Below are 22,457 nucleotides of genomic sequence, written 5' to 3' on the forward strand. Positions count from 1 at the left end.
AGTGAGTTAACCCACTTTTAGTAATTTTCAAACTATCCTTTGTATGGGAGGTGGGCGTGGTTATTATCCGATTTCATTCAATTAACTGTATTAAGAAGTGGTAAAAAAAACGACTGCAGAAAGTTTGGTTTATATAGCTCTATTGGTTTGCGAGATATGTACAAAAAACCTATTTTGGGGCGGGGCCACGCCCACTTCCCTAAAAAAAAATTACATCCAAATATGCCCCTTCATAGTGCGATCCTTCATACTAAATTTTATTTCCAGAAATAAGTGTGCCAAGTTTCATCAAGATATTTTAATTTTTACTCAAGTTACAGCTTGCACAGACGGACGGGCGGACAGACAGACATTCGGATTTGAACTCCACTCTTCACCCTGATCACTTTGGTATATATGTATGTATAACCCTATATCTAACTCGTTTAGTTTTGGGTGTTACAAACAACTGTTATGTGAACAAAACTATAATACTCTATTTAGCAACTTTGTTGCGAGAGTATAAAAAGTATAATTTCCAAGGTTATAGGGGCTTGTGTTGACCCAGTTCCAAAAAAAGGTCTCAATATAAGTCATTGGAAATTCATCTAAAATCAATCGGATAAGAAAAATTAATTTCATAAATAGATAATCCTCGGTTTCATCAAAATGGCGCCTTTAGGAAATTTTTTTCTAGATTTTCGGGAAATAATGAACAGTTAATTGGTCTTAAAAAATCGAAAATTTTGAAAAACAGAAAAAGCATGAATTATTATGTATTCTGAAAGCTGTATAAATTTCATTAAAATCTACTTAGCGGCTTTCGAGTTACAGTTGTCACCAGTTCAAAAAACATAGTTTTGAGAAGAACGCATTTAAATTTTCACACTAGCGTTTTCGAGTGCCTGAGCGCTCTTCGCTATTTGTCGAATAACTCGAAAAGTAATTATCGGATCAACTTCAAATTTTCAGCGAATATTTTTAAGATATTACTTAAGGCTTACTTAACGAAAATGCAAAAAAAAACAAAAAAATGATTTTTTGAAAATCCCGATTACCACTAACCTCTTAAGGTTTCTGGCGTCAAACATTTTCGGGTTCCATTGTAATATAGTTAAATGGAATATGATCCGATAAGATATACAGTCGGACCACTACTTTTTGAGAGTGAAGATTGAAGATCTTATCCTCATGGAAGCATATTTGTAGTACTTGAGAACTTAAAAAGGGTTTCAGAAATTTCTATAGTGCCTAAAAAGTACCAGTGTGGACCGAAGGGTCCGAAGTGAAGCCAAAACTACAAATGATCGAAGCGCAAATCAGTGTGACTAACCTACAAATAATGAAAAAAATAATAGTTTGAACTAAAATTAATATTGAACCCCTCTGCACATATCTCTTCATAAAACCTCTCTCAAACATCGTGTAGGGTATTGAGTAACCCATATGCAATCATTTTGATTCAATTTCAATGCATTGCCGATCGCGTGCCAGAAGTTGTTAACCCAAAAAATCGAGGGCTGAGTGGGGATACGAGCGCGAGAGCGCGAGAGCGCCCCACATGCACAGAGAGCGCGGTTATGACGCAATGATGAAACGACACTCACTGCATGCTATCGGACACAAGCGCCACAATGTTAATGTGACTTTGTTAATGCAAGCCACAAGCAGCCCCACCAGCCAACAGTGCTAGCCAGTAGTCGAGCGTGAATAGACGGCCGTAAAGCGTACGTTTTGTGGGAATAGCGGACAAGTGAACGTGACGAACGAACGAACGCGTTTTGTAGTGTTTTCCTCAGTTGTTTGTTGTCACAAAAACAGAGAAGTGAAAATAAAAATACAGAAAAATCTGTGAAAAGCACAAAAGCAACCGAATCAAGTAAATCAAAATATAAAATGGAAATAAGTGCATACAAATATATGTATATATATATAGTATATATATAAATAACTAACACAGTTCGGCGCTTTAATGCAAATGCCAAGTAAATAAAGTGTAGTCAGCTGCAGGCTATACAATAACAACAACAACTAAATTTAAATCAAATCTAATGAAAATGTGTTTCTTCCGTATATATATGTATGTGTGTGTGGTGGTGCATTGAAAACAAAAAAACAAAACAAAATAGCTGAAAATGCAACGAAACAACAACAATGCATTTAATTTTGACCCAATTCAGTAAAAATCGAAAAACGAAATAAATCATTAGAAAGCATACAAAGCTATTAATTGTCGCAATTGCTGACTCTTAACTATTTCAATGATTCAAAATTGTTGTAGTAAATAGTTGAAAGAAATATTAACTGGTTTTTAAGACACGAAACTAGTCGCACACGCATGCTTTGCTGCATATTTTTGTAGGCTTTTGTTGTATGAAAAAAAATTTTTTTCAACTTTTTGTGTTATTTATGGTTGTTGTAGTAAACAATAGTTTTGGCGGCGACTAGCTGTTAGAAAAAGAATTATTTAATATAATTTAAAATAAATATTTATGACCAATTAATTATAATAAAATTTGGTGCGATTAATTACTAGACCAAATGTATAAATAGACCAAGATAACCGGTTTCATGAATCGAAATTGACACGGATTTATGCGGTAAATTTATTTTGAAATATCACTACAACAACAACAAGTGCTCTAAAGACATACTAAATTTAAAAGCTATATTTGGACTCCAGTTTTTAGATCATTTTTTAGTCACCAAGCCGTTCGTTTATTAAATAATTAATTATTTTTAATCAAATTATAATTATTTTTTGAATAATGACTTCAAAGTCTCTTAAGCATATTTCAATAAACACGAAAAAAACTCTCAACAACTCGCTCGTGCTGTATTTTTTAATCTACCGCTTAGTAAAGTCAACTAAATTTGTCTGTGCTTACGCGCATTTAAAATACCTAATCAATGCAGATAAGTGCGCCACACACGCACCATAAAACCATAAAACAACAGAACACATAGCACCACAAGTGTGGAAAATCATGAGATAAAATAAAAAACAAACGTGTAAGGGTGTCCAAGTGCGAGTCGAATTAGTGCAAGCATAAAAAATTTCATTTTACAACAAAAGATTTTATAAGGAACTGTTATTACAATTGAGTATAGGGTGTTTTCTCAGAGATTGGGTAAAATTTTATTTTTAAAATTTGTAATCAGGCTACCTTATATTATAGTATCTAGATCTAGTAAATAAATAATTTTTACATATATGATGCATTTAGGTCTTGAAACCTCCACTTTATTGGTTAGAAATTTTGGAGACGAAATAATAAGAAGAAATGGATCTGTAAAAAGTCCCCCTAGATCATGTCATCTGACTCCGTCAGATTACTTTTTTTCGAAGTTTTATACGTCTGGTACATGATCTAGGTTTCTAAACCTGATATCTTGACTTTATTGGGCCAAAATTTTGGTGACGAAAACATAAGAAGAAATGGACCTGTGATTTTGATACTTAGTTCATGTAATTTAACGCTGTTAGACTAAGTTTTTTGTATATTCAAATGTCTGGCCAATAAACTAGGTTTCAAAACCGGATACCTCGACCTTATTGGGTCGAACTTTAGGTGACGAAAACATCAGATAAATAGTCTTCTAAATAGACGACCTAAGTCATGTATCTCACTCTTTTATACTATTTTCCTTGTATATTCATAGGTCTGGTCAATGAACTAGGTTTCTAAAGCTCATCCCTTGACTTCAAGTGTTGAAATTTTGGTGACGAAAACATAAAAAGGACCTGTAAATAGGTGACCGCGGTTAAGAAATTTGACTACTTTAGACTACTTTTCTTGTATATTCATAAACCTGATACCTTGACTTTATTGAATCGCAATTTTGGTGATTTTAACATTAGAAGAAATGAAACTGTAAATAGACGAGCCTGTCCCGTTGGACTACTTTTTTGAGAGTTATATACGTCTGGTAAGAGATCTAGGGGCTAAACCTGATACGAATAACCGGTTAGAAATCAATAATTTATAATAAATAATAAACTTTAAGACTGAATTTGATGGAAAAATATCTAGTACTAGGAGATGCAGAAGCTTGGACGATGTCAACATCAGATGAGACGACACTGGGAGTTTTCGAGAGTAAAATTTTTCGCAAGATTTATGGTCCTCAGAACATTGGCAAAGGCGAATACTGCAGACGATGGAACGATGAGCTATACGAGTTAAACGACGACATTGACATAGTTCAGCGAATAAAAAGATATCAGCTACGCTGGCTAGGTCATGTTGTCCGAATGGACGAAAAAACCCCAGCTCTGAAAGTGTTCGATGCAGTACCTGCCGGAGGAAGTCGAGGAAGGGGAAGGCCTCCACTCCGTTGGAGGGACCAGGTGGAGAGCGACCTGGTTGTACTTGGGATCTCCAACTGGCGCCGAACTGCGAGGGAAAGATAGGAGTGGCGCGCTATCATCGATCCGCTATAACCGGCTAAACAGTTCAACGCCAATCACACACTCTAAATCAACCACGAATTTAAGAACTAAGAAACCCAAAGTATTTATAATACCTTATAATACACCCTTTATAAAGAAAAATCGACTGTCTATGCGTTCTTCTTCGAGATGTTGAAATGTTTACTTGTGCTATCCGTGTCTCCCACGCACAGCAGAGTGCAAAGTTCTCTTGCTATTATGATAAATCAAAATCTTTGAGCACTAAGTCATAATATTCGTTTTGGAACTTGTACCCCTGCTTAGTTATATTTTTTCATTTGCAACAGCAATTCTTGGCAAGCGACTATTTGTTTTTGCTTCGCCTACATGCTTTCTGTTGCTCTCACATATTTATTATATTTGTTGTGACAACAAACAGCTGGTTGTCTTACAAGTTTAACATTCATTTGTGCCAGCTATGTATGCGCTATCTGTTGTGTTTTGTCGCTTGTATTAAGTAATAATAGACGCTTATCAGAAGTGCTAATGCAATTCACTTAGATAAAAGCAACAATAACAAGCGCTAAAGTAGTAAGGTTGTATGTAACTATATACTATCTTTCTAGTTAATTGCAAGTAATGTGCTTAGACTACCACAAGTCATTAGTGTTTTTGAGAGACTTTGGTAGGTGAAGCATTTAATTAGCAATATTAAAAGAAAATTAATGATTTTTTTGTTCCTAAAATTCTTCTCTAATGCTCCACTTAACACATGTTAAATTCATAAAAAAATAATATTTTATTGCTCTATGAATATAATATAATAATAATTATACTAAATTACTATAATAATTTTATATTACATACAACAACAATAAAGCATTCAGTTATGTACCGGAAGCTTCACAGGTGTTCGCTTGCCTGATAAAGTATGTAAATAAAATGTTAATTAAAACAAATTATCAGCTTTTGGTGTCGGCAATTTCGAAAAACGTACAAGTTCAAACATAAAACGGGCAAACAAAAAAAAAAAAGATACAAAAAAATTATTTAAAGTGTCTCTATACATATCCTATTTGGTGTTCTAGTGTTTTTGTATTAAAAACAAGTAAGGAAAGGCTAAGTTCGGGTGCAACCGAACATTTTATACTCTCGCAATTTATTGAAGAAATTTAACCAATACATATATATGGAAATGTTATGACCCGATTTTAATAATTTTTGGAACAGAGACACACTATTAGAAGAAAACAATTTCCTCTGAATTAAATTGAGATATTTGAGAGATTTACCCATATTTTCGGTTAAAATTTATCCTTAGGCGCTGAGTTCAACATGTTCGATATCTGGGGCCTTGAAAAGTTATGGTCCGTTTTCGACAATTTTTTCACAAGTGAAGCCAGAGATGATATGCAATAATTGTGTAAAGTTTTGTTCCGTTATCTTCATTGGTTCCTTATGTTTGCATTATAAAGTGAGGGAATAAGATGGATTTCAAAATTGAGTTATAAGGAAAGTAGTAGTGGTTGTGAACCGATTTCGCCCATTTTTGTCCGTGTTATCAGGGTGTCAAGAAAATATTATATACCGAATTTCATTCGAATCGGTCGAGTAGTTCCTGAGATATGGTTTTTGACCCATAAGTGGGCGATGCCACGCCCATTTTCCATTTTGTAAAAAAATATGAGTGCAGCTCCCTTCTGCTATTTCTTCTGCAAAATTTAGTGTTTCTGACGTTTTTCGTTAGTTAGTTAACCCACTTTTAGTAATTTTCAACCTAATCTTTGTATGGGAGGTGGGCGTGGTTATTATCCGATTTCAACTATTTTCATGGTGTGTGGTGGGGTATGTAAGAGACCCGACTGCAGAAAGTTTGGTTTATATAGCTTTATTAGTTTGCGAGTTAAATACAAATAACCGATTTGTGGGCGGGGCCACGCACACTTCCCCAAAAAAATTACATCCAAATATGCCCCCTCCTAGTGCAATCCTTTATTCCAAATTTTACTTTTATATCTTCATTTATGGCTTAGTTATGACACTTTATGTGTTTTCGGTTTTCGCCATTTTGTGGGCTTGGCAGTGGTCCGATTCATTTTCGAACTTGATCTTCTTATGGTGCCAAGGAATATTTGTGCCAAGTTTCGTCAAGATATCTTAATTTTTACTCAAGTTACAGCTTGCACAGACGGACAGACGGACAGACGGACAGACGGACAGATGGACAGACGAACGGACGGACAGACATCCGGATTCCAAATCTACTCGTCACCCTGATCACTTTGATATATATAACCCTATATCTAACTCGATTAGTTTTGGGTGTTACAAACAACCGTTATGCGAACAAAACTATAATACTCTCGTAGCATCTTTTGTATTACTTGTTCTTCTTGACTGGCATAGACAACGCTAACAAGGTTAAAGTCGAGTCCACGACAGCTCGCCATTCAGTTCTCCTTTTGGCAGTTTGTCGACAATTGGTAATACCAAGTGAAACCAGGTTCTTCTCCATCTGGTCCTTTCAACGGTGTGGAGGTCTTCCTCTTCCTCCGCTTCCACCAGCGGGTACAGCATCGAACACTTTCTGAGCTGGAGCACTTTCGCCATTCGAATAACATGACTTAGCCAGCGTAGCCGCTGTTTTTTATTCGCTGAACTATGTCTATGCTGTCGAATAACACATACAGCTCTTCATTCCATTGTCTGCGGTATTCGCGAGAACTTTACTTTTCAATTACCTACTGAGTCCAAATTAGCACCTATTGGCAAGATTGATTCTGCGTTGGATTTCGAGGCTGACATTGTATTATTTACTTGTAGACGTTGTTGTATATTTTCATCTCTTTTCCTTAAAATTTCCTTATCCAAAATTCTACCCGAGCTGTTGCATTTCTAGGGAAATATAAAATATATTGAAAAATTGAATATTTTCACGTATATACATTACATGTATGTTATGACTATTACCTATGTAGAATCTTTAAGCGTACTGTCATTAATTTCTGAGTTAACAAATCTATTATATATTATTAGTGTGCGAGTTGTGAATAAATGTTTACCAAAAGTTCACGGGAACCCTATAATTTAATCAGTACCATAATCGTTTTTCGTTCCTCACTTCTCTATTTCCTATATTTGAACTCTGCTCTCAAATTAAATACAAGAGAGTATACAGATATTTCAGTAGAGTGGTATAACTGGCTTACTATTTCCATCTCTGCTGGATTATACCAGTTTATCGTATTTATACATTTAAACCAGTTGTTGGTTCGATTCGATCTTCCCAAAGTTTTGCAGGAGCTGAACCTGTAAGCAACATAGTCTCAAGGGGGAAATATTAGAGGAATACAAAGTTTTATTTCTCATATTTTTCAATTTTCAAGAAGTCTTGTTTGTCTTTCTGTAATATATAAATATATGTGAACCGATCTACAATGATTGATGCATTTCAAAGTTTACAACTACCTATAAAATTTTCGGGAAGGCATTAGGTTTAACCTCGCAAGCGAAATATGTTCGTGAAATCAAGAGTAATGTTATTTGAAGTCTTCTGGAGTATAAAACGTAGTCTACGTCGATCTTTTGACTTAATTTTTTTAATCTGGACTGAACTTCTCTTTACAGCACTGGTTGTAATCTCGAATTAATATATATTTCGATCTGTAAATAAAGCCATATTAAAAGTTCTATTCAATGTCGATCAGCGGAATGATCATGCTATGCATATAGTCGTATTCTATATATACTTTATGAGACGCTAGACGACTTCATTTTAATAGCAAGAACAACATAATACTCCCACAGATTTACATATATCAGAGTTATAATTAAAATGTATAGAAAAACTCAAACATTCCTCAATTAAATGCGTAAGAACGTATATGATAGACAACAAAAGCACTCGCAGTTAATTAATCCGTTAAGGAAATTAAGGTGAACTCATTCGAGAATAAGATGTCGCCAACAAAGGCAAAAAATCACTTATCATTATGACAATTTTCTTTGTTTATCTGAGAGCTTGGACATCATTGCGCATATTATAAAAATTATGAGTGTGAGTTAAATGCAATTATATATATACTTATATATGTACAGAGTATATAAAAAATATAAATATATATTATATAGCACACAGTGCTCGTTATTAATCTGAATTGTTGGCACTTAAGTATGTTTGTATGTATGTATGAAATTGCATCTTTGCACATGAACTGCTGGATATTCGCCAGTCACGCAGGTGAATCGCATTGCAAACAGAGGGAAGATTGAACAGTTTTTTTTATTATACTTATATATAATATGTACATATTTATGTATCTATGTATGTATGTAAGTGTGATGAGATATGCATGTGATGTGACATCAGTGCTCGCATCAGTGATGTACCTTGCACACAAGAATTGCGTGAAAAGGTGATCCTCAACACAAAGCACAGTTCGCGCAAATGTTTTCTCTGATAAAATGTAATAATTAGCACGTATTAATATTTTTTCCAAAACATGTAAATAAAATAAAAATTATTTATAATGCGCTTACGTTACTGCGATCATGTACTTGTGTATAATACTGAGTCACAGTGTCGTTTAAATGAAATACTTGGATTATATGAATTAGAAAATGTGATAACGATCGTAAAACGATAAGTGCTACTGAATTCCTCTGCTTTTTGCGAATTCATATAAAAAAAATTATTTTGAAAAAGAAAATAGTTACTGATATTAATTTTTAACGTCTCCCTAGAGATGATATCCATCAAGTTTTTTCTTCTATTTGTGATATGGTTTTTGTTAGAAGGCCTTACACGTTTTAAGCTACCTCTAAATGGCTTTAATGAGAGAGTATTTAATAGCAGAAGTACCCTCAAAAGTATAGATTTAATCTTCAACTCTATTCACTCCACCACGGCGGCCATAGATAAACTATTAACGATCACTATATAGATATATTCCCGGATATTATCGTCTATGGATTCAAAAAAAAACAGCTTATTATCACTTAGCGACCTTTCTAAAGATGATTGGATAGATGTGTTTTTTTTTTTTAAATACTCATATTCCCTGTAGTTCTCTTCATTTCACATTCTTCATTCGGAATGAAACGAAACATCTCTTCGTCTTTCAAGAAGAGTACGGGATTTGGACTTTGGTGTTCACCAATTCTACCAATAGCTTCATAAACACTGTTGTTAATTTTTAGGTTATGTTTCTAATGGAACGTATAATCTCGTAAGAGATAACGTTGGATCACGTATCGAAAGCCAATGGAAAGGGTTCAGCGGCTTGCGGCTCTTTGCATAACGGGAGCACTAAAAACCACCCCAACGGCGGCTCTTGAAATAATGCTAAACCTGCCGCCTACAGATTTCTTCGCTGAAAACAGCGCGGCAAAATCGGGGCGCTTTATGGCAGCAGGAGAATTTATGTACCTTTAGGCGTAGCTCAGTGGGTAATGGCAGTTTGGCGGACACCGACTATCTGACCCCATCTTTCAAATGGGAAAGAAGGTTCAAAGTAAACCTAGAAAGAGTTGGCTGGCGTAAGGCCATAGCACCTGCACGCAGCAATCTAAACATATTTACGGGTGGCTCGAAAATGGAGGACGGAGTAAGCGCGGGGATATACTGCCCGGAGTTAGGTATTAGGCAACCATTCAAACTACCGGACCACTGCAGTATATTTCAAGCGGAGGTGTTTGCAATTGGAAAAGTCGCTGTGCTTTCCTTAAGTGCACCAACAGGATACTCTAAAGTAAACATATACGTAGACAGTCAGGCGGCAAACAAGGCAATATCCTTCTTCACCCATTTTATCGGCCAAAAGTGTCTTAAGTGGTAGGACAGCAGTGGATAATGTCGCCAGAAATAGGCGACTTCAATTCTACTGGGTGCCAGGCCACAAGGGCATAGAAGGTAACGAGATAGTAGACGAGATTGTCAAACGAGGCGTAAAACTGTCATCCGAAAACATGATGAACGTAGATAGACCTATACACTGTCTATATGATGATCTAGACAGAAACTTGGTTAAAAAAAGTTAAAAGCGCGCTGGAAGAATATACCGGGATGCAAAACCGCAAAAGTTATGTGCAAGGCGGTAGATAAGAAGTACACGAAATTTCTATTGGTGCTCGATAGAAGCAAATGTAGGAATATGGTCGGGATACTAATGGTCACTGTCTTGTGGTGGCGCACGCCTACAAGATGGGGCTGATAGATCGTGTAGACTGCAGGAAATGTCAAGAGCAAGGCACCAGAGAAACAATGGAGCACCTCTGCTGTGAATGTCCTGCATTATCAAGACAACGGCTTCAGCATTTGGGGGCTACACACTACGTTAATCTGGAAGGGATTTCGTTGGTGAAGCCACAAAGCCTTTTGAAATTCGCAACAAGCGTTGGCATCCTAAAGGATGATTACTGTTCATTAACTAAGTGACGGCACTCCATCCATGTGGCGTTTCAGCCTACCAGAGTAACCTAACCAAACCTAACCTAACGTTAGATCACGTCTTACTTATTAATGAAAATAGAAGGAAAAACCTTCAGTGATCCTTATTGTAAACTCCAATATCGTTCTGAGGAAAAGAGAACGATGTTTGTTAATTTCAAGACGTCATGCAACATGCGATACAATATTTATGATTTCAACGGATAATAATTCTAATCATACAATTATAAAAACGTCAGCAAATCACAGTATAAAATGAGAGTTATCGCAATGAAATTGCAACAATTTCGTATAATCTTTAATTCAGTTATTTGCCTGGAGAAATAAAGCATGTGCTCAGCAATTTTGGTTATCATATATTATTAAGATTACTTCAGCATTTAAGTTAATAGCTATACGAATTATACCTATTCACGTGTTTGTGATAACTTTTTACTAAGTACTGTGTTACTGACTAATTTGCTGAATGTCAACCACTACTTTTATGAGATTATTTATAATCTGTTATCTATGTGTTCAAGCGCGTTAGGTAATAGCTTTAATCTTAAAGATTTTATTTACGATATCTTTAGTGGTCATAAATACTGATTTGAGTATAAGGCTGCGTTGCAAATCTAGAACCCTTTGTTTCATACTGGAATATAGATAGGACTAAGGCTGAGCACATAGTGAAATTCATATCAACATCATCACTTTCTTTTATCCATTCTCGTTAGATATAAGAACGATCGTAACCACAAATCGTGGTTTATAGTAATATTTTCGTAGTATAAGTTCTATGCTTTATTGGGTAACATTTATTAAATCATTAGCCATTATTGATTAACGTGATAATTATATTCAATTATTCCTACAGTGGATTGTCTTTTTTTAACAATTTACACCTGTTCACAATCAATTTTCACTTTTCAGTTCACTTTCCCTTTTACGAGCTTCTGATGTAATTTTTTAAGGCTTCCTCTTCGTCTGTAGGACGATATCTCATAAGGATTTGTATTTATGTTCGAGAGTTCATTTTGGATTTACTTGTGGTATTGTGGTTTTTGGACTATTCTGTTTTCATCTACCGATAGATGATTGATAACGGTACATAGAAACCTATTATCCTATCTATTAGACGGACCCCATCCTTGAACGAACATTTTTTCATGCACCAAGTTAAATTTTTAGAATAAACCCTCTTAGGCGGACACCTCTCTTGGGGTGATAAAAATCGCTCGACGCTGAGTGTCTGTTCAAGAGACGTATTAAGTATAGTTTTAGGGAATCCTCTCAAGGCGAGATTCCTTAACTTGAAATAAATTCGGATCCGTTTCAGTTTCGACTATCCTGAGAATGGTTATCCCATTTGTTCAAGTAGCAGTTGAGAGCATGAGAGAGACATTAATGGTTCTTTTCAACTTTTTCATTCACCAAAATAGTTGAGGACGTCTCTATTATTTTTGATGCTGTTTACTGCACATTACATCACATTTAAAGCTTTAGAAAGCTTTTTAGGACATATCTGAGCACGTGCACACACCACTGATTTTACAAAGCTTTTTAAATTGTGACATTTCGTTGTCCTGTCATAAATACATACTCAATGCAGCTGACTGCATATCCTGTTATTAGTTTACGAAGTTGCATTTGACGAAACCGAGCAATTTGTCTATCCTTCATGGTAAAGCTTGGAAGTATAATACAAAGTTAATATAGAATATATATACGATTTAAATTATACATTTTTTATGAGAATAAACGAACTGATTTCTGTGTTTTTCTTGCAGCATCCGGCACAACATGTAAATCAGCATAAATAACACGAAATTGGTTTTTACAAAGTAAAGTATTTTTTCCAAACAAAAAGTTCAGATGTCGCCCACAAAGCTGCCAAAGACAGACTGTTGATTTTACTCCTCCTACTCCTCTACTAAAAGTACAAATAACAACAATGGGCAATACTTGCAAGAAATCACAAAAAATACCCGACGATGTTGATGATGGCCTGGAAACATTGGACGAATATCGCAGCCGTTGGCGTTCGGTGCGCGTTATTTATTTCACAATGTTCCTGATGTCACTCGGTTTCAGTATTATACTTACTGGCATATGGCCGTACTTAAATAAGGTATGTTTGAGAAATAGTTAACAAAGAAAGTACAAATTCTTTTTCACATACTACTTCATAGCTAGATCCAAAGGCGGGCAAGGAGTTTATGGGTCTCATTGTGGCCGCAAATCCATTGGGTCAGATGATTTTTAGTCCGCTCTTCGGTTGGTGGAGTAATAGAATCGGCTCAATCCGTTTACCATTACTATGTTCGTTGGTGCTATTCACATTCGCTAGTGGGCTCTATTCATCGTTGGAAATGCGTCCAGATAATGTTAGATTCTGGATGTTGATCTCACGTTTTCTAATTGGTGTCAGTTCGGCAAATATTGCAGTTTGTCGTTCGTACTTATCGGCGGCGACGCGTTTGAGCGAACGCACGAAAGCCGTTTCGATGGTGTCACTGGCGCAGGTGTTGGGCTTTATTGTGGGACCTGGTCTGCAGACGGCTGTAACGCCATTGGGTAATGAGGGCTATACTTTTCTTTGGGGCTCCCTTGTATTTAACATGTACACCGCTTGTGGCTGGATAAATGTATTTATGAGCATTGGCAATTTCATCATGTTTCTGCCGGGACTATTTGAGGTATGAACAACTATCGTTTGGGTAATGTTTTTGATGTTACAAAATTAGTTTACTCTTTGTTTGTTTAGGAACATAAGATCGCTGCACGCGAAATAATGATAAAACAGGGTAAAAGTTCGGAACGTGAAACATGGAAGGCCATCAAACCGGATTATGTGTCAGCGTGGACTTTAATAATGGCGTTCTTCGTGTTGGTCTTCAACTTTGTACTGCTCGAAACGTAAGTCCTATTCCTAATTGGTGAGGTGCAGAGGCTATTTGCTGAAAAACGATGAAGGAAGCACCTTAAAGTAGAATCTTATTTGTATGTAGTGAATCGTCGTGAACTTAAAATATAATCTAGAGGCATTTATTTAACATTCATTTCTGACCATTGTAAGCTATGGAAACTCTGTTTGAATATTTGAAAAATATATATTAAGAATAGGATGAAGAAACGTTTTAATTTTCGGTTTTGAAAAGTTGGATCTCTACTTCGCTATTCAACATATAAGCTAACCATATGATAATCAGTACAATCCATTATCACCTGTATTAAAAATCCATCCCTTTCAGACTCGGCACATCTCTAACCATGGACCAGTTTGCGTGGAGCGATCATGAAGCGCTCTACTACATGGGCATACTGATGGCAGTTGGCGCTATTGTCGCGCTCGTCACATTCATTGCCATCAATCCGCTTTGTAAAATTTTTCCCGAACATTATGTACTTATATGGGGTGGCTTTTCGTTAATGGTACTTGGGCGTGTGCTGTATATACCTTGGGGCGATGGACCACCCGTTATTGCAGAAGTTTATAATGTCACAATACCGTTAACGGGCAATGCTACAATGGATCTCGAACCGAGTAATGCCGTATTTCTCGGCTGCCCCAAAACACAACCTTGGTGTGAGCTAACACCAGCGCTGACTCTAACACAATTCATCATCGGCTATGCATTCACTTCGATTGGTTATCCGATTGGTGTCACTTTGATACAAACGATCTTCTCAAAGGTTTTGGGTCCGCGACCGCAAGGTGTTTGGATGGGTCTTATGACTGGTGCGGGTTGTCTGTCACGCGTTTTGGGTCCTGTTTTCGTAGGTGTGATCTATACGCGTTATGGTACTTACTGGACGTTCGGCATAACATCGGTGATGATGTTCGTCGCGATGATTTGGCTGCTGGTAGAGAAGTGAGTCGTTTATTTTTTTGGGGTTATGGTTTCTTAAATTCTTATGTACCCATTTATTTTCTAGAAAACGTCTGATACCACCGACTTTCGACAATAATATGGGTGCTGAGTTGCAAACAATGAGTACAAACAAAGTGCCGCTACAACTTGAGGAAACTGATTACAAAATAGTGCCACAAATTGATGACGAAGCGCCGGCGCTGGTGGAGAATGAGGATGAGCTGGATACGGCGCTCAATACAGCGTTGTGTTCGCGTAGAAATAGTATAACAATAGTTGTAGCGGACAAGTAATTCTCCCACAAAGTACCACGGATTTACTTTTTATAGAGCTATGATTAGTTTCAAAGTAAAAGTTGTTGTTGTATATAAACCCAGTTTTGTAGTAAGTGTAAATTACAAATTCTTGAGAAAGTTTTAGTATACACTTCCAACACTTTTTTTAAAGAATTTTTATAAATATAGCGTTATATATTCCTTACTGTAAATGTATATAAACGATAGTATTAAAGTTAATTATGTTCTAAATCATAGTTTTCTACTGTTTACAAATGTATTGTCATTGTTTACTTTAGAAAAAAGAGCAATAATTTTATACATGTTTCCAAATATATATTAAAATTAAATATTTTTATAAAAAAAATAATTTAATTTTTATAACAAAAATTAAGCAAAATTAAGCAATACTATTTTTAGTATATTTTTGAAATATATTTTTCAAGAAAAAGTTTAGAAAATAAATTGTTGAGAATTATAAACGTTAATTCAGCATACCGTTATACGTTCGAGTTTCAACATACTTTAAGAGAGCCAAATTTACTCTTTCTTTTTATACTCTCGCAACAAATGTTGCTAAAGAGAGTATTATAGTTTTGTTCACATAACGGTTGTTTGTAACACCCAAAACTAAATGAGTTAGATATAGGGTTATATATACCAAAGTGATCAGGGTGAAGAGTGGAGTTCAAATCCGAATGTCTGTCTGTCCGTCCGTCCGTCTGTGCAAACTGTAACTTGAGTAAAAATTAAGATATCTTGATGAAACTTGGCACACTTATTTCTTGGCACCATAGGAAGGTTGGGGCAAAATCGGACCACTGCCACGCCCACAAAATGGCGAAATCCGAAAACACATAAAGTGCCATAACTAAGCCATAAATAAAGCTATGGAAATAAAATTTGGTATGAAGGATCGCACTATGAAGGGGCATATTTGGATGTAATTTTTTTGGGGAAGTGGGCGTGGCCCCACCCCCTACTAAGTTTTTTGTACATATCTCGCAAACCAATAGAGCTATATAAACCAAACTTTCTGCAGTCGTTTTTTTAGCCACTTCCTTATACAGTCCAAAAATGAAAGAAATCGGATAATAACCACGCCCACCTCCCATACAAAAGTTAGGTTGAAAATTACTAAAAGTGGGTTAACTCACTAACGAAAAACGTCAGAAACACTAAATTTCACATAAGAAATGGCAGATGAAAGCTGCACTCAGATTTTTTTTAGAAAATGGAAAATGGCCGTGGCGTCGCCCACTTATGGGTCAAAAACCATATCTCAGGAACTACTCGACCGATTTCAATGAAACTTGGTTTGTAATAGTTTCCTTACATCCCAATGATATGTTGTGAAAATAGGCCAAATCGCTTCACAACCACGCCTACTTCCTATATACCAGAACTTTGAAGACAATCTGAATCGTTTACTTTACAATATATAAAGTAAGTACTAGTGAAGATATCGGTGCAGAACCTTGCACAAATACTACGTTCATAGTGTGGCAGCCCCATTCTAAAAATCACCGAAATCGGACCATAGGTTTTTAAGGCCCGATATTTCGAACACGAGGACCTCGGTGCTTCTAGTCTAAAATTATGGTTTCCAACTTTCAATGGACTTTATGCACTATATATGACGAATATGTCGTTCAAATTGTGTATTATTAATATAAATAAAGTTAAATAAATTGCGAGAGTATAAAATGTTCGGTTACACCCGAACTTAGCCCTTCCTTATTTCTTATTTATTCTTATCTAACAGAACTACATAAAGTGTTGATGAAAGCTGCGTCCTTTAAGCGATTTTACTACAAAAAAAAACAAAAAATAAATACTTAATATTCAGGTCATCTATTATAAATAGTCACTAGATATTTGGTAAGATTTTCATTCATTGACTAGGCCTCCAGGAAATCATTGGAATTCTCTCGATGCTAAGTATTTTCAAAACAATAAAACGTTGGAACACTAACAATAATGGTATAACATCAAACTTGTAGGCAATCAAACCCAACTTAAGTATTCCGTGGGTAGCAATGTTATAAAAACTGTCTTTAACTCATTACCTGGAGAATTATATGAGACATGCCTAACAAATTTTGTTGAGAATCACCTTTTTTCAACTGTTTTGACTCTAATGAAAAAATGAAAACTTTAAAAACTGCATAAGTCGATATTTAATACTTCTAAATGGAGACAACATGAACTTTGGAACCTATTGTATTTCGGTGTAGAAATCATCCAACGTAGAGTATCTAAATTTAGTCTATTTTGTTTTGCTCATTAATTATTCTGCGAGCTTTTTTCTTCATAATTCTACATATGTTAATAACTACTATTCTTCGATAATTATGAATTTTGTTTATTTTTGCGAAATCTCTCACGAATCACGGAGAGAATGAATTCATAGTTTAATAAAATAATAGCTTCTCTTAATATAAAACAAAAATAGCTCAGTACCATGGTTTAAAAAAGAAAGTAGATTTGTTTTTGGTTGAAACATTCTGTATTTACGTTTTTAAGAGAGTGAGAGACACTACTCTCTGTTGAATTACAATAAGTGTGGTTCTCTATTGCTAGATATTGATAGGCAGCCAACGAATACCGATCAAATCACGGAAAACATCGAGTTAGACCGGCATGCGGCATCTTGTGACATCTCCTAGGTGATGGGAGTTAGTCACCAAACCATTTTAAACCATCTGCAGAAGGTTGGATACACAAAAAAAGCATGATGTTTGGGTACCGCATGAATTGACGCAAAAATCATTCTGGAGAGAATCAACACATGCGATATGCTGCTGAAATGAAAAGAACTCCACTAATTTTTGAAGCGGATGGCGACTGGCGGGGAAAAATGCATCACATACGACAATTTCAAGCGAAAACGGTCGTGGTCGAAGGCCGGTAAATCGTCCCAAACAGTGGCCAAGACGGGATTGACGGCCAGGAAAGTTTTGCTGTGTGTTTGGTGGGTTTGGGAGGGAATCATACACCATGAGTTGCTCCCTTATGGCCAGACGCTTAATTCTACCATCTACTGCGAACAACTGGACCGTTTAAAGCAGGCGATCGACTAAAAGTGTTTGAATTGGCCAACAGGAAGGGTGTTTGTGTTTCAGCAGGACAACGCCAGACCACACATTTCGTTGATGACTCGTCAGAAGCTACAGGAGCTTGGATGGGAAGTTTTATCGCATCCACCATATAGCCCGGACATAGCGCCAAGTGATTAATAAAGCGCTGTACGTGCGAATTCTGTAAGTTACTGTTTTGAGAGATAACCACGCTTACTCTCTCTACTACTAGCTTTTTCAAATTTACTAAACGAATACATCTATTGTGAATGAGTTGAGAGAACTGTGTGCGCATGAACCAGAGATCTGCATGAATTTTATAAACAAAATGATGGAACGACACACTTTAAGAGAGCCATTTGCTCCGCAACTGTTCTCTTAACTTTCATTTATTCTTATCTCACTTGTTTTTACAAAAAATATAGATACAATAGTTGATTTACCGGTGTGTTCATCGAAGATCTCTTTACAAAAAGAAAACATTTCACACAACCACTTATTAGCTATCAATAGCGATATAAATAGTTACTAGATATTTGTAAGCTTTTCAGTCGTTTGCTAGCCGTGAATTGTACAAGTCTTTGGTGTTCTCCCCAGTCTAAGTATTATCACCATAATGGAACGTTGGCAAAATCGTGTTGCAGTCGTTACCGGCGCTAGCTCAGGCATCGGTTCAGCCACCGTTAAGGATCTACTTAATGCCAATGTGATTGTCGTTGGATTGGCGCGTCGTTTGGAGCGCATGGAGGAACTTAAAGCACAATTACCCGCCGAACAGCAAAAACGTTTTCACGCCGTCGCCTGCGATGTTTCATCACAAGAATCGGTGGATACGGCATTCGATTGGATCATCAAGGAGTTGGGTGGTGTCGATATCCTCATAAATAATGCGGGCATCTACAAACCAGGTCAGGCTTGTACTTTAGACCCGGTAGCATTGCAACAAGTGATGCAAACCAACGTAATGGGCGTGGTTTACTGCACACAACGTGCTTTTAGATCAATGAAAGAACGCAACTTTGATGGACATGTAGTGGTCGTTAATAGTGTGGCGGGGCATAGTGTACCCTTGGTAATTGGTAGCGATAGGCCACTGATGATTAATGTCTATGCGCCGTCTAAGTACGCCATAACCGCTCTAACGGAAGTATTGCGACAGGAGTTTAGAGGACTAAAGACCAAAATCAAGATTACGGTAGGTATATGAATTTTAGAGGTATAGATGTATATATATATTTATACCAAGTTTACGGATGTACATATATATTTGCATACGTATATACGCATATTCTGAGTATCAATTATTTTTTTTTTGCACCGTCATGTTGTTGTTTTTGCTATTTATTGACTTCGATTAGATATATGCCAGTCATGCTTACAGTATCTACATACATACCTACATATATGAGTGCACCTGACTATATGTATATTTTAATATATATGTACATATGTACTCATATATATTTTTATCATGAATATTAATTAACTTTTTGCCTTATAGAGCGTTAGCCCCGGTTTAACCGACACGGAAATTATACCGGATCAGTATAGAAGACCTGAGATTCCAATTCTGAAATCGGAGGATGTTTCGAGCTGTATTTTGTTCACACTCTCCACACCACCGCACATGCAAGTACATGAAATCACTGTGAAACCAACTTCGGGCGATTAAATAAATAAATACTTAAGTCAATATTTGTATTTAAGTATGCAGAACTAACAAATGTTTATACATTTTTATATGAACCAATAAATATTTTTCTGACATCAATATTTGTTTTGAGTTAAATTTGTTAAAAAACAATGGGATTATTTAGATAAAAGGGAGCTTAATACTGTAAAAAGTTCATAAGTCGATATTTAATAGTTTTGGCCTTATTTTTGAAACCTTTCAAATTTTGTTTCAATTATTTTTTTGGTGTCGAAATCATCGAACGTAGAATTCTCTATCTAAAACTTATTGAAGTTTTCGCTGTTAATTAATTAAAAGTTAGTCTGCGTTTGTTTTGCTCATTAATTATTCTGTAAACTTTTTTTCTTCGTAATTTCACTTATGTTAATAAATACCTTTTAGGTAATTATAAATTCTTTTTTACATATTTTTGCGAAATATCTAACGGAGAGCATGAATTCATTTTTTAACACCATCATAGTCTCTCTTAATTTACAACAAAAAAGCGTTCAGCGCTATGGTTTAAAAAAGAATGTAGCATTTTTCGGTCAAAACCTTCTCGTGTACTAGCTGGAATCGAAATAAATCGATAAATCCTATGGTGATTTTGTAATGCAGTCAAGCGAATAATTCCTGATTACAACAATGGAAATAATCAAAGTGGAAAGCTTTCATATTTTGAAAAATCGCTGAACGCGCTAAGTGCTGTACATTTCTGTTTCAAGATAGTAAGAGCGGTACTCACTTTATTACTCTCTTTCTTTTCAAATTTTCTCGCCGAGTGCAACCATAGTGAATGAGTTAAGTGAAGTTACTGCGCATGAACCAGATATATTCTCTGCATGAATTTTATAAACAAAGCGATCGAACGACACACTTTAAGAGAGCCATTTTGTATAAAACTTCTCTCTTAGATAATATTTATTCTTTTCTAACTAGCTTTACAAAACCTATAGATACAAAAGTCGTTTTACCGATGAGTTCTACGAAAATCTCTTATCGATTTCACTACGAAATGAAAACATTTCACAAGAGTACTTAATACCTAACTGTCAGTTGCGATATAAATACTCACTAGATATTTGTAAGCTTTTTCAGTCTTTCACTAGCCTTCAATTGTGCAAGTCGTCGGTGTTCTCTCCAGTCTAAGTATAAACATAATGGATCGTTGGCAAAATCGTGTCGCTGCCGTTACTGGCGCCAGTTCCGGTATAGGTGCTGCCACCGTTAAGGATCTACTTAATGCCAATTTAATTGTTGTCGGACTGGCGCGTCGCTTGGAGCGTATGGAGGAATTTAAAGCACAATTACCGGCTGAACAACAAAAACGTTTCCACGCCGTCGCCTGCGATGTTTCATCACAAGAATCGGTCGATACAGCATTCGATTGGATCATCAACGAGTTGGGTGGCGTTGATATACTCATAAATAATGCGGGTATATTCAAACCTGGCCAGGCTTGTACTTCAGATCCGGTGGTATTGCAACAAGTTATGCAAACCAATGTAATGGGTGTGGTTTATTGTACACAACGTGCCTTTAAATCGATGAAAGAACGCAACGTTGATGGACATGTAGTGATCGTTAATAGTGTGCTGGGTCATAGTGTACCCTTGGTAATTGGTAATGATAAGCCACCAATGATGAATGTCTATGGGCCGTCTAAGTACGCCATAACCGCTTTAACGGAAGTATTGCGACAGGAGTTTAGAGGACTAAAGACCAAAATTAAGATTACTGTAAGTATATATTAATACAAATATACACATTATCTTTACATTGTTATATAGATGTACGCATATATGCGTATATTGTGCGTATCAAGTACCGATTATCAATTTTTTGATTTGGATTTTGCAATGTCATGTTGTTTTTTTTGATAATTAATAACTTCGATTAGATAAACGCCAGTCATGTTCATTGTATATATGTAGGTATATATAAATGTAGTTATATATAAATATATTTTCGTACATATGTAGGTAATTACATATACATACATACATACATACATACCTAACTATCTTCATTAATATTAATTATTATTTTTCCTTACAGAGCGTTAGCCCCGGTTTAACCGATACGGAAATTATACCGGAGCAATATAAAGGCCCTGAGATTCCAATCCTGAAATCAGAGGATGTTTCGAGCTGTATTTTGTTCACACTCTCCACTCCACCACATATGCAAGTACACGAGATAACTGTAAAACCCGCTTTGGGCGAATAAATATATATGGATGTATATATTTAGTTGAGCAGCTATACCAAATATTTATTATAGATTTATATATAAAATATATAAAGTTATTGTAAATTATTGTAAAAAACTGTTTTTTATTTTCTTTGAACAACCCTAATGCTTGTAATATTTATTTAACTTGCACCCTACTCTATGTAATTTCTATGGCACTCTTATTGTCATGAGATAAGATTATTAATATAATTGCATTTATTACTATGTATCTACATATATAATATGTAACAGCAATGGTTACTGATTCCTACATACATATGCATCTGCACTTTTCAGCATATTTCCATTTGTGTATATTAAAATATATAAATAGACTTCTTATGATTATTAAAATGTCCAGTAGCTCTAACTACTAGCTTATAGAAATAAAAAAAAATCATATTGTATAATTCTATTAGCAATCAAACCTAACCTATGTATGTAAGAATATCCACTTGGGAGCTTTGCGACACAACCTGTCATTAAGTCATTAACTTAATAATGTGAATGTAAGGAATGAC

The 22,457-nt window shown here is 35.7% G+C and overlaps 3 protein-coding genes and 1 long non-coding RNA gene across 8 annotated transcripts; 3 read left to right on the top strand and 1 right to left on the bottom strand.

The window, feature by feature from the left end:
• Window positions 1–1,640: 1,640 nt before the first annotated feature.
• On the top strand, window positions 1,641–15,250 carry LOC105209271 (major facilitator superfamily domain-containing protein 8). 5 transcript variants are annotated; one of them, XM_054229695.1, is made up of 6 exons: window positions 1,641–1,858; window positions 12,590–12,930; window positions 12,992–13,498; window positions 13,567–13,718; window positions 14,054–14,674; window positions 14,739–15,246. In XM_054229695.1, the coding sequence occupies exons 2-6, from the start codon at window positions 12,754–12,756 to the stop codon at window positions 14,965–14,967; spliced, it is 1,686 nt and encodes a 561-aa protein (XP_054085670.1). In that variant the 5' UTR covers window positions 1,641–1,858; window positions 12,590–12,753; the 3' UTR covers window positions 14,968–15,246. The 5 variants fall into 5 exon arrangements, with proteins under 5 accessions (XP_054085670.1, XP_054085671.1, XP_054085673.1 ...); XM_054229696.1 differs by lacking the exon at window positions 1,641–1,858 and adding an exon at window positions 2,917–3,110 and having other exon boundaries at window positions 14,739–15,247; XM_054229698.1 differs by lacking the exon at window positions 1,641–1,858 and adding an exon at window positions 8,282–8,429 and having other exon boundaries at window positions 14,739–15,247.
• Window positions 5,214–8,390, bottom strand: LOC128921606 (uncharacterized). Its single transcript, XR_008471037.1, has 3 exons — window positions 7,841–8,390; window positions 7,343–7,775; window positions 5,214–7,267 (listed from the first exon to the last, which is right to left on the bottom strand). It is a non-coding gene; the product is annotated as an uncharacterized LOC128921606 (long non-coding RNA).
• A 3,315-nt stretch (window positions 15,251–18,565) lies between the features above and the next one.
• Window positions 18,566–19,802, top strand: LOC105209264 (farnesol dehydrogenase). The gene is made up of 2 exons (XM_011179580.3): window positions 18,566–19,224; window positions 19,531–19,802. Exons 1-2 carry the CDS (start codon window positions 18,646–18,648, stop codon window positions 19,699–19,701), a joined length of 750 nt encoding a protein of 249 aa, XP_011177882.1. The 5' UTR covers window positions 18,566–18,645; the 3' UTR covers window positions 19,702–19,802.
• A 981-nt stretch (window positions 19,803–20,783) lies between these two features.
• Window positions 20,784–22,079, top strand: LOC105209253 (farnesol dehydrogenase). Its single transcript, XM_011179570.3, has 2 exons — window positions 20,784–21,440; window positions 21,760–22,079. The coding sequence occupies exons 1-2, from the start codon at window positions 20,862–20,864 to the stop codon at window positions 21,928–21,930; spliced, it is 750 nt and encodes a 249-aa protein (XP_011177872.2). The 5' UTR covers window positions 20,784–20,861; the 3' UTR covers window positions 21,931–22,079.
• The last annotated feature ends 378 nt before the right edge of the window (window positions 22,080–22,457 follow it).

This window comes from Zeugodacus cucurbitae, chromosome 4, assembly GCF_028554725.1.
Source record: "Zeugodacus cucurbitae isolate PBARC_wt_2022May chromosome 4, idZeuCucr1.2, whole genome shotgun sequence".
Taxonomy (NCBI): Eukaryota; Metazoa; Arthropoda; class Insecta; order Diptera; family Tephritidae; genus Zeugodacus; species Zeugodacus cucurbitae.

Bases quoted from the DNA above. Each gene is read 5' to 3' on its own strand.
- LOC105209253 (XM_011179570.3), top strand. From the start codon at position 20,862: ATGGATCGTTGGCAAAATCGTGTCGCTGCCGTTACTGGCGCCAGTTCC. The intron at 21,441-21,759 runs GTAAGTATATAT...TTTTCCTTACAG, and splicing joins AGACCAAAATTAAGATTACT to AGCGTTAGCCCCGGTTTAAC.
- LOC105209271 (XM_054229695.1), top strand. From the start codon at position 12,754: ATGGGCAATACTTGCAAGAAATCACAAAAAATACCCGACGATGTTGAT. The intron at 13,499-13,566 runs GTATGAACAACT...TTGTTTGTTTAG, and splicing joins TTCTGCCGGGACTATTTGAG to GAACATAAGATCGCTGCACG. The intron at 13,719-14,053 runs GTAAGTCCTATT...CATCCCTTTCAG, and splicing joins AACTTTGTACTGCTCGAAAC to ACTCGGCACATCTCTAACCA.
- LOC105209264 (XM_011179580.3), top strand. From the start codon at position 18,646: ATGGAACGTTGGCAAAATCGTGTTGCAGTCGTTACCGGCGCTAGCTCA. The intron at 19,225-19,530 runs GTAGGTATATGA...TTTGCCTTATAG, and splicing joins AGACCAAAATCAAGATTACG to AGCGTTAGCCCCGGTTTAAC.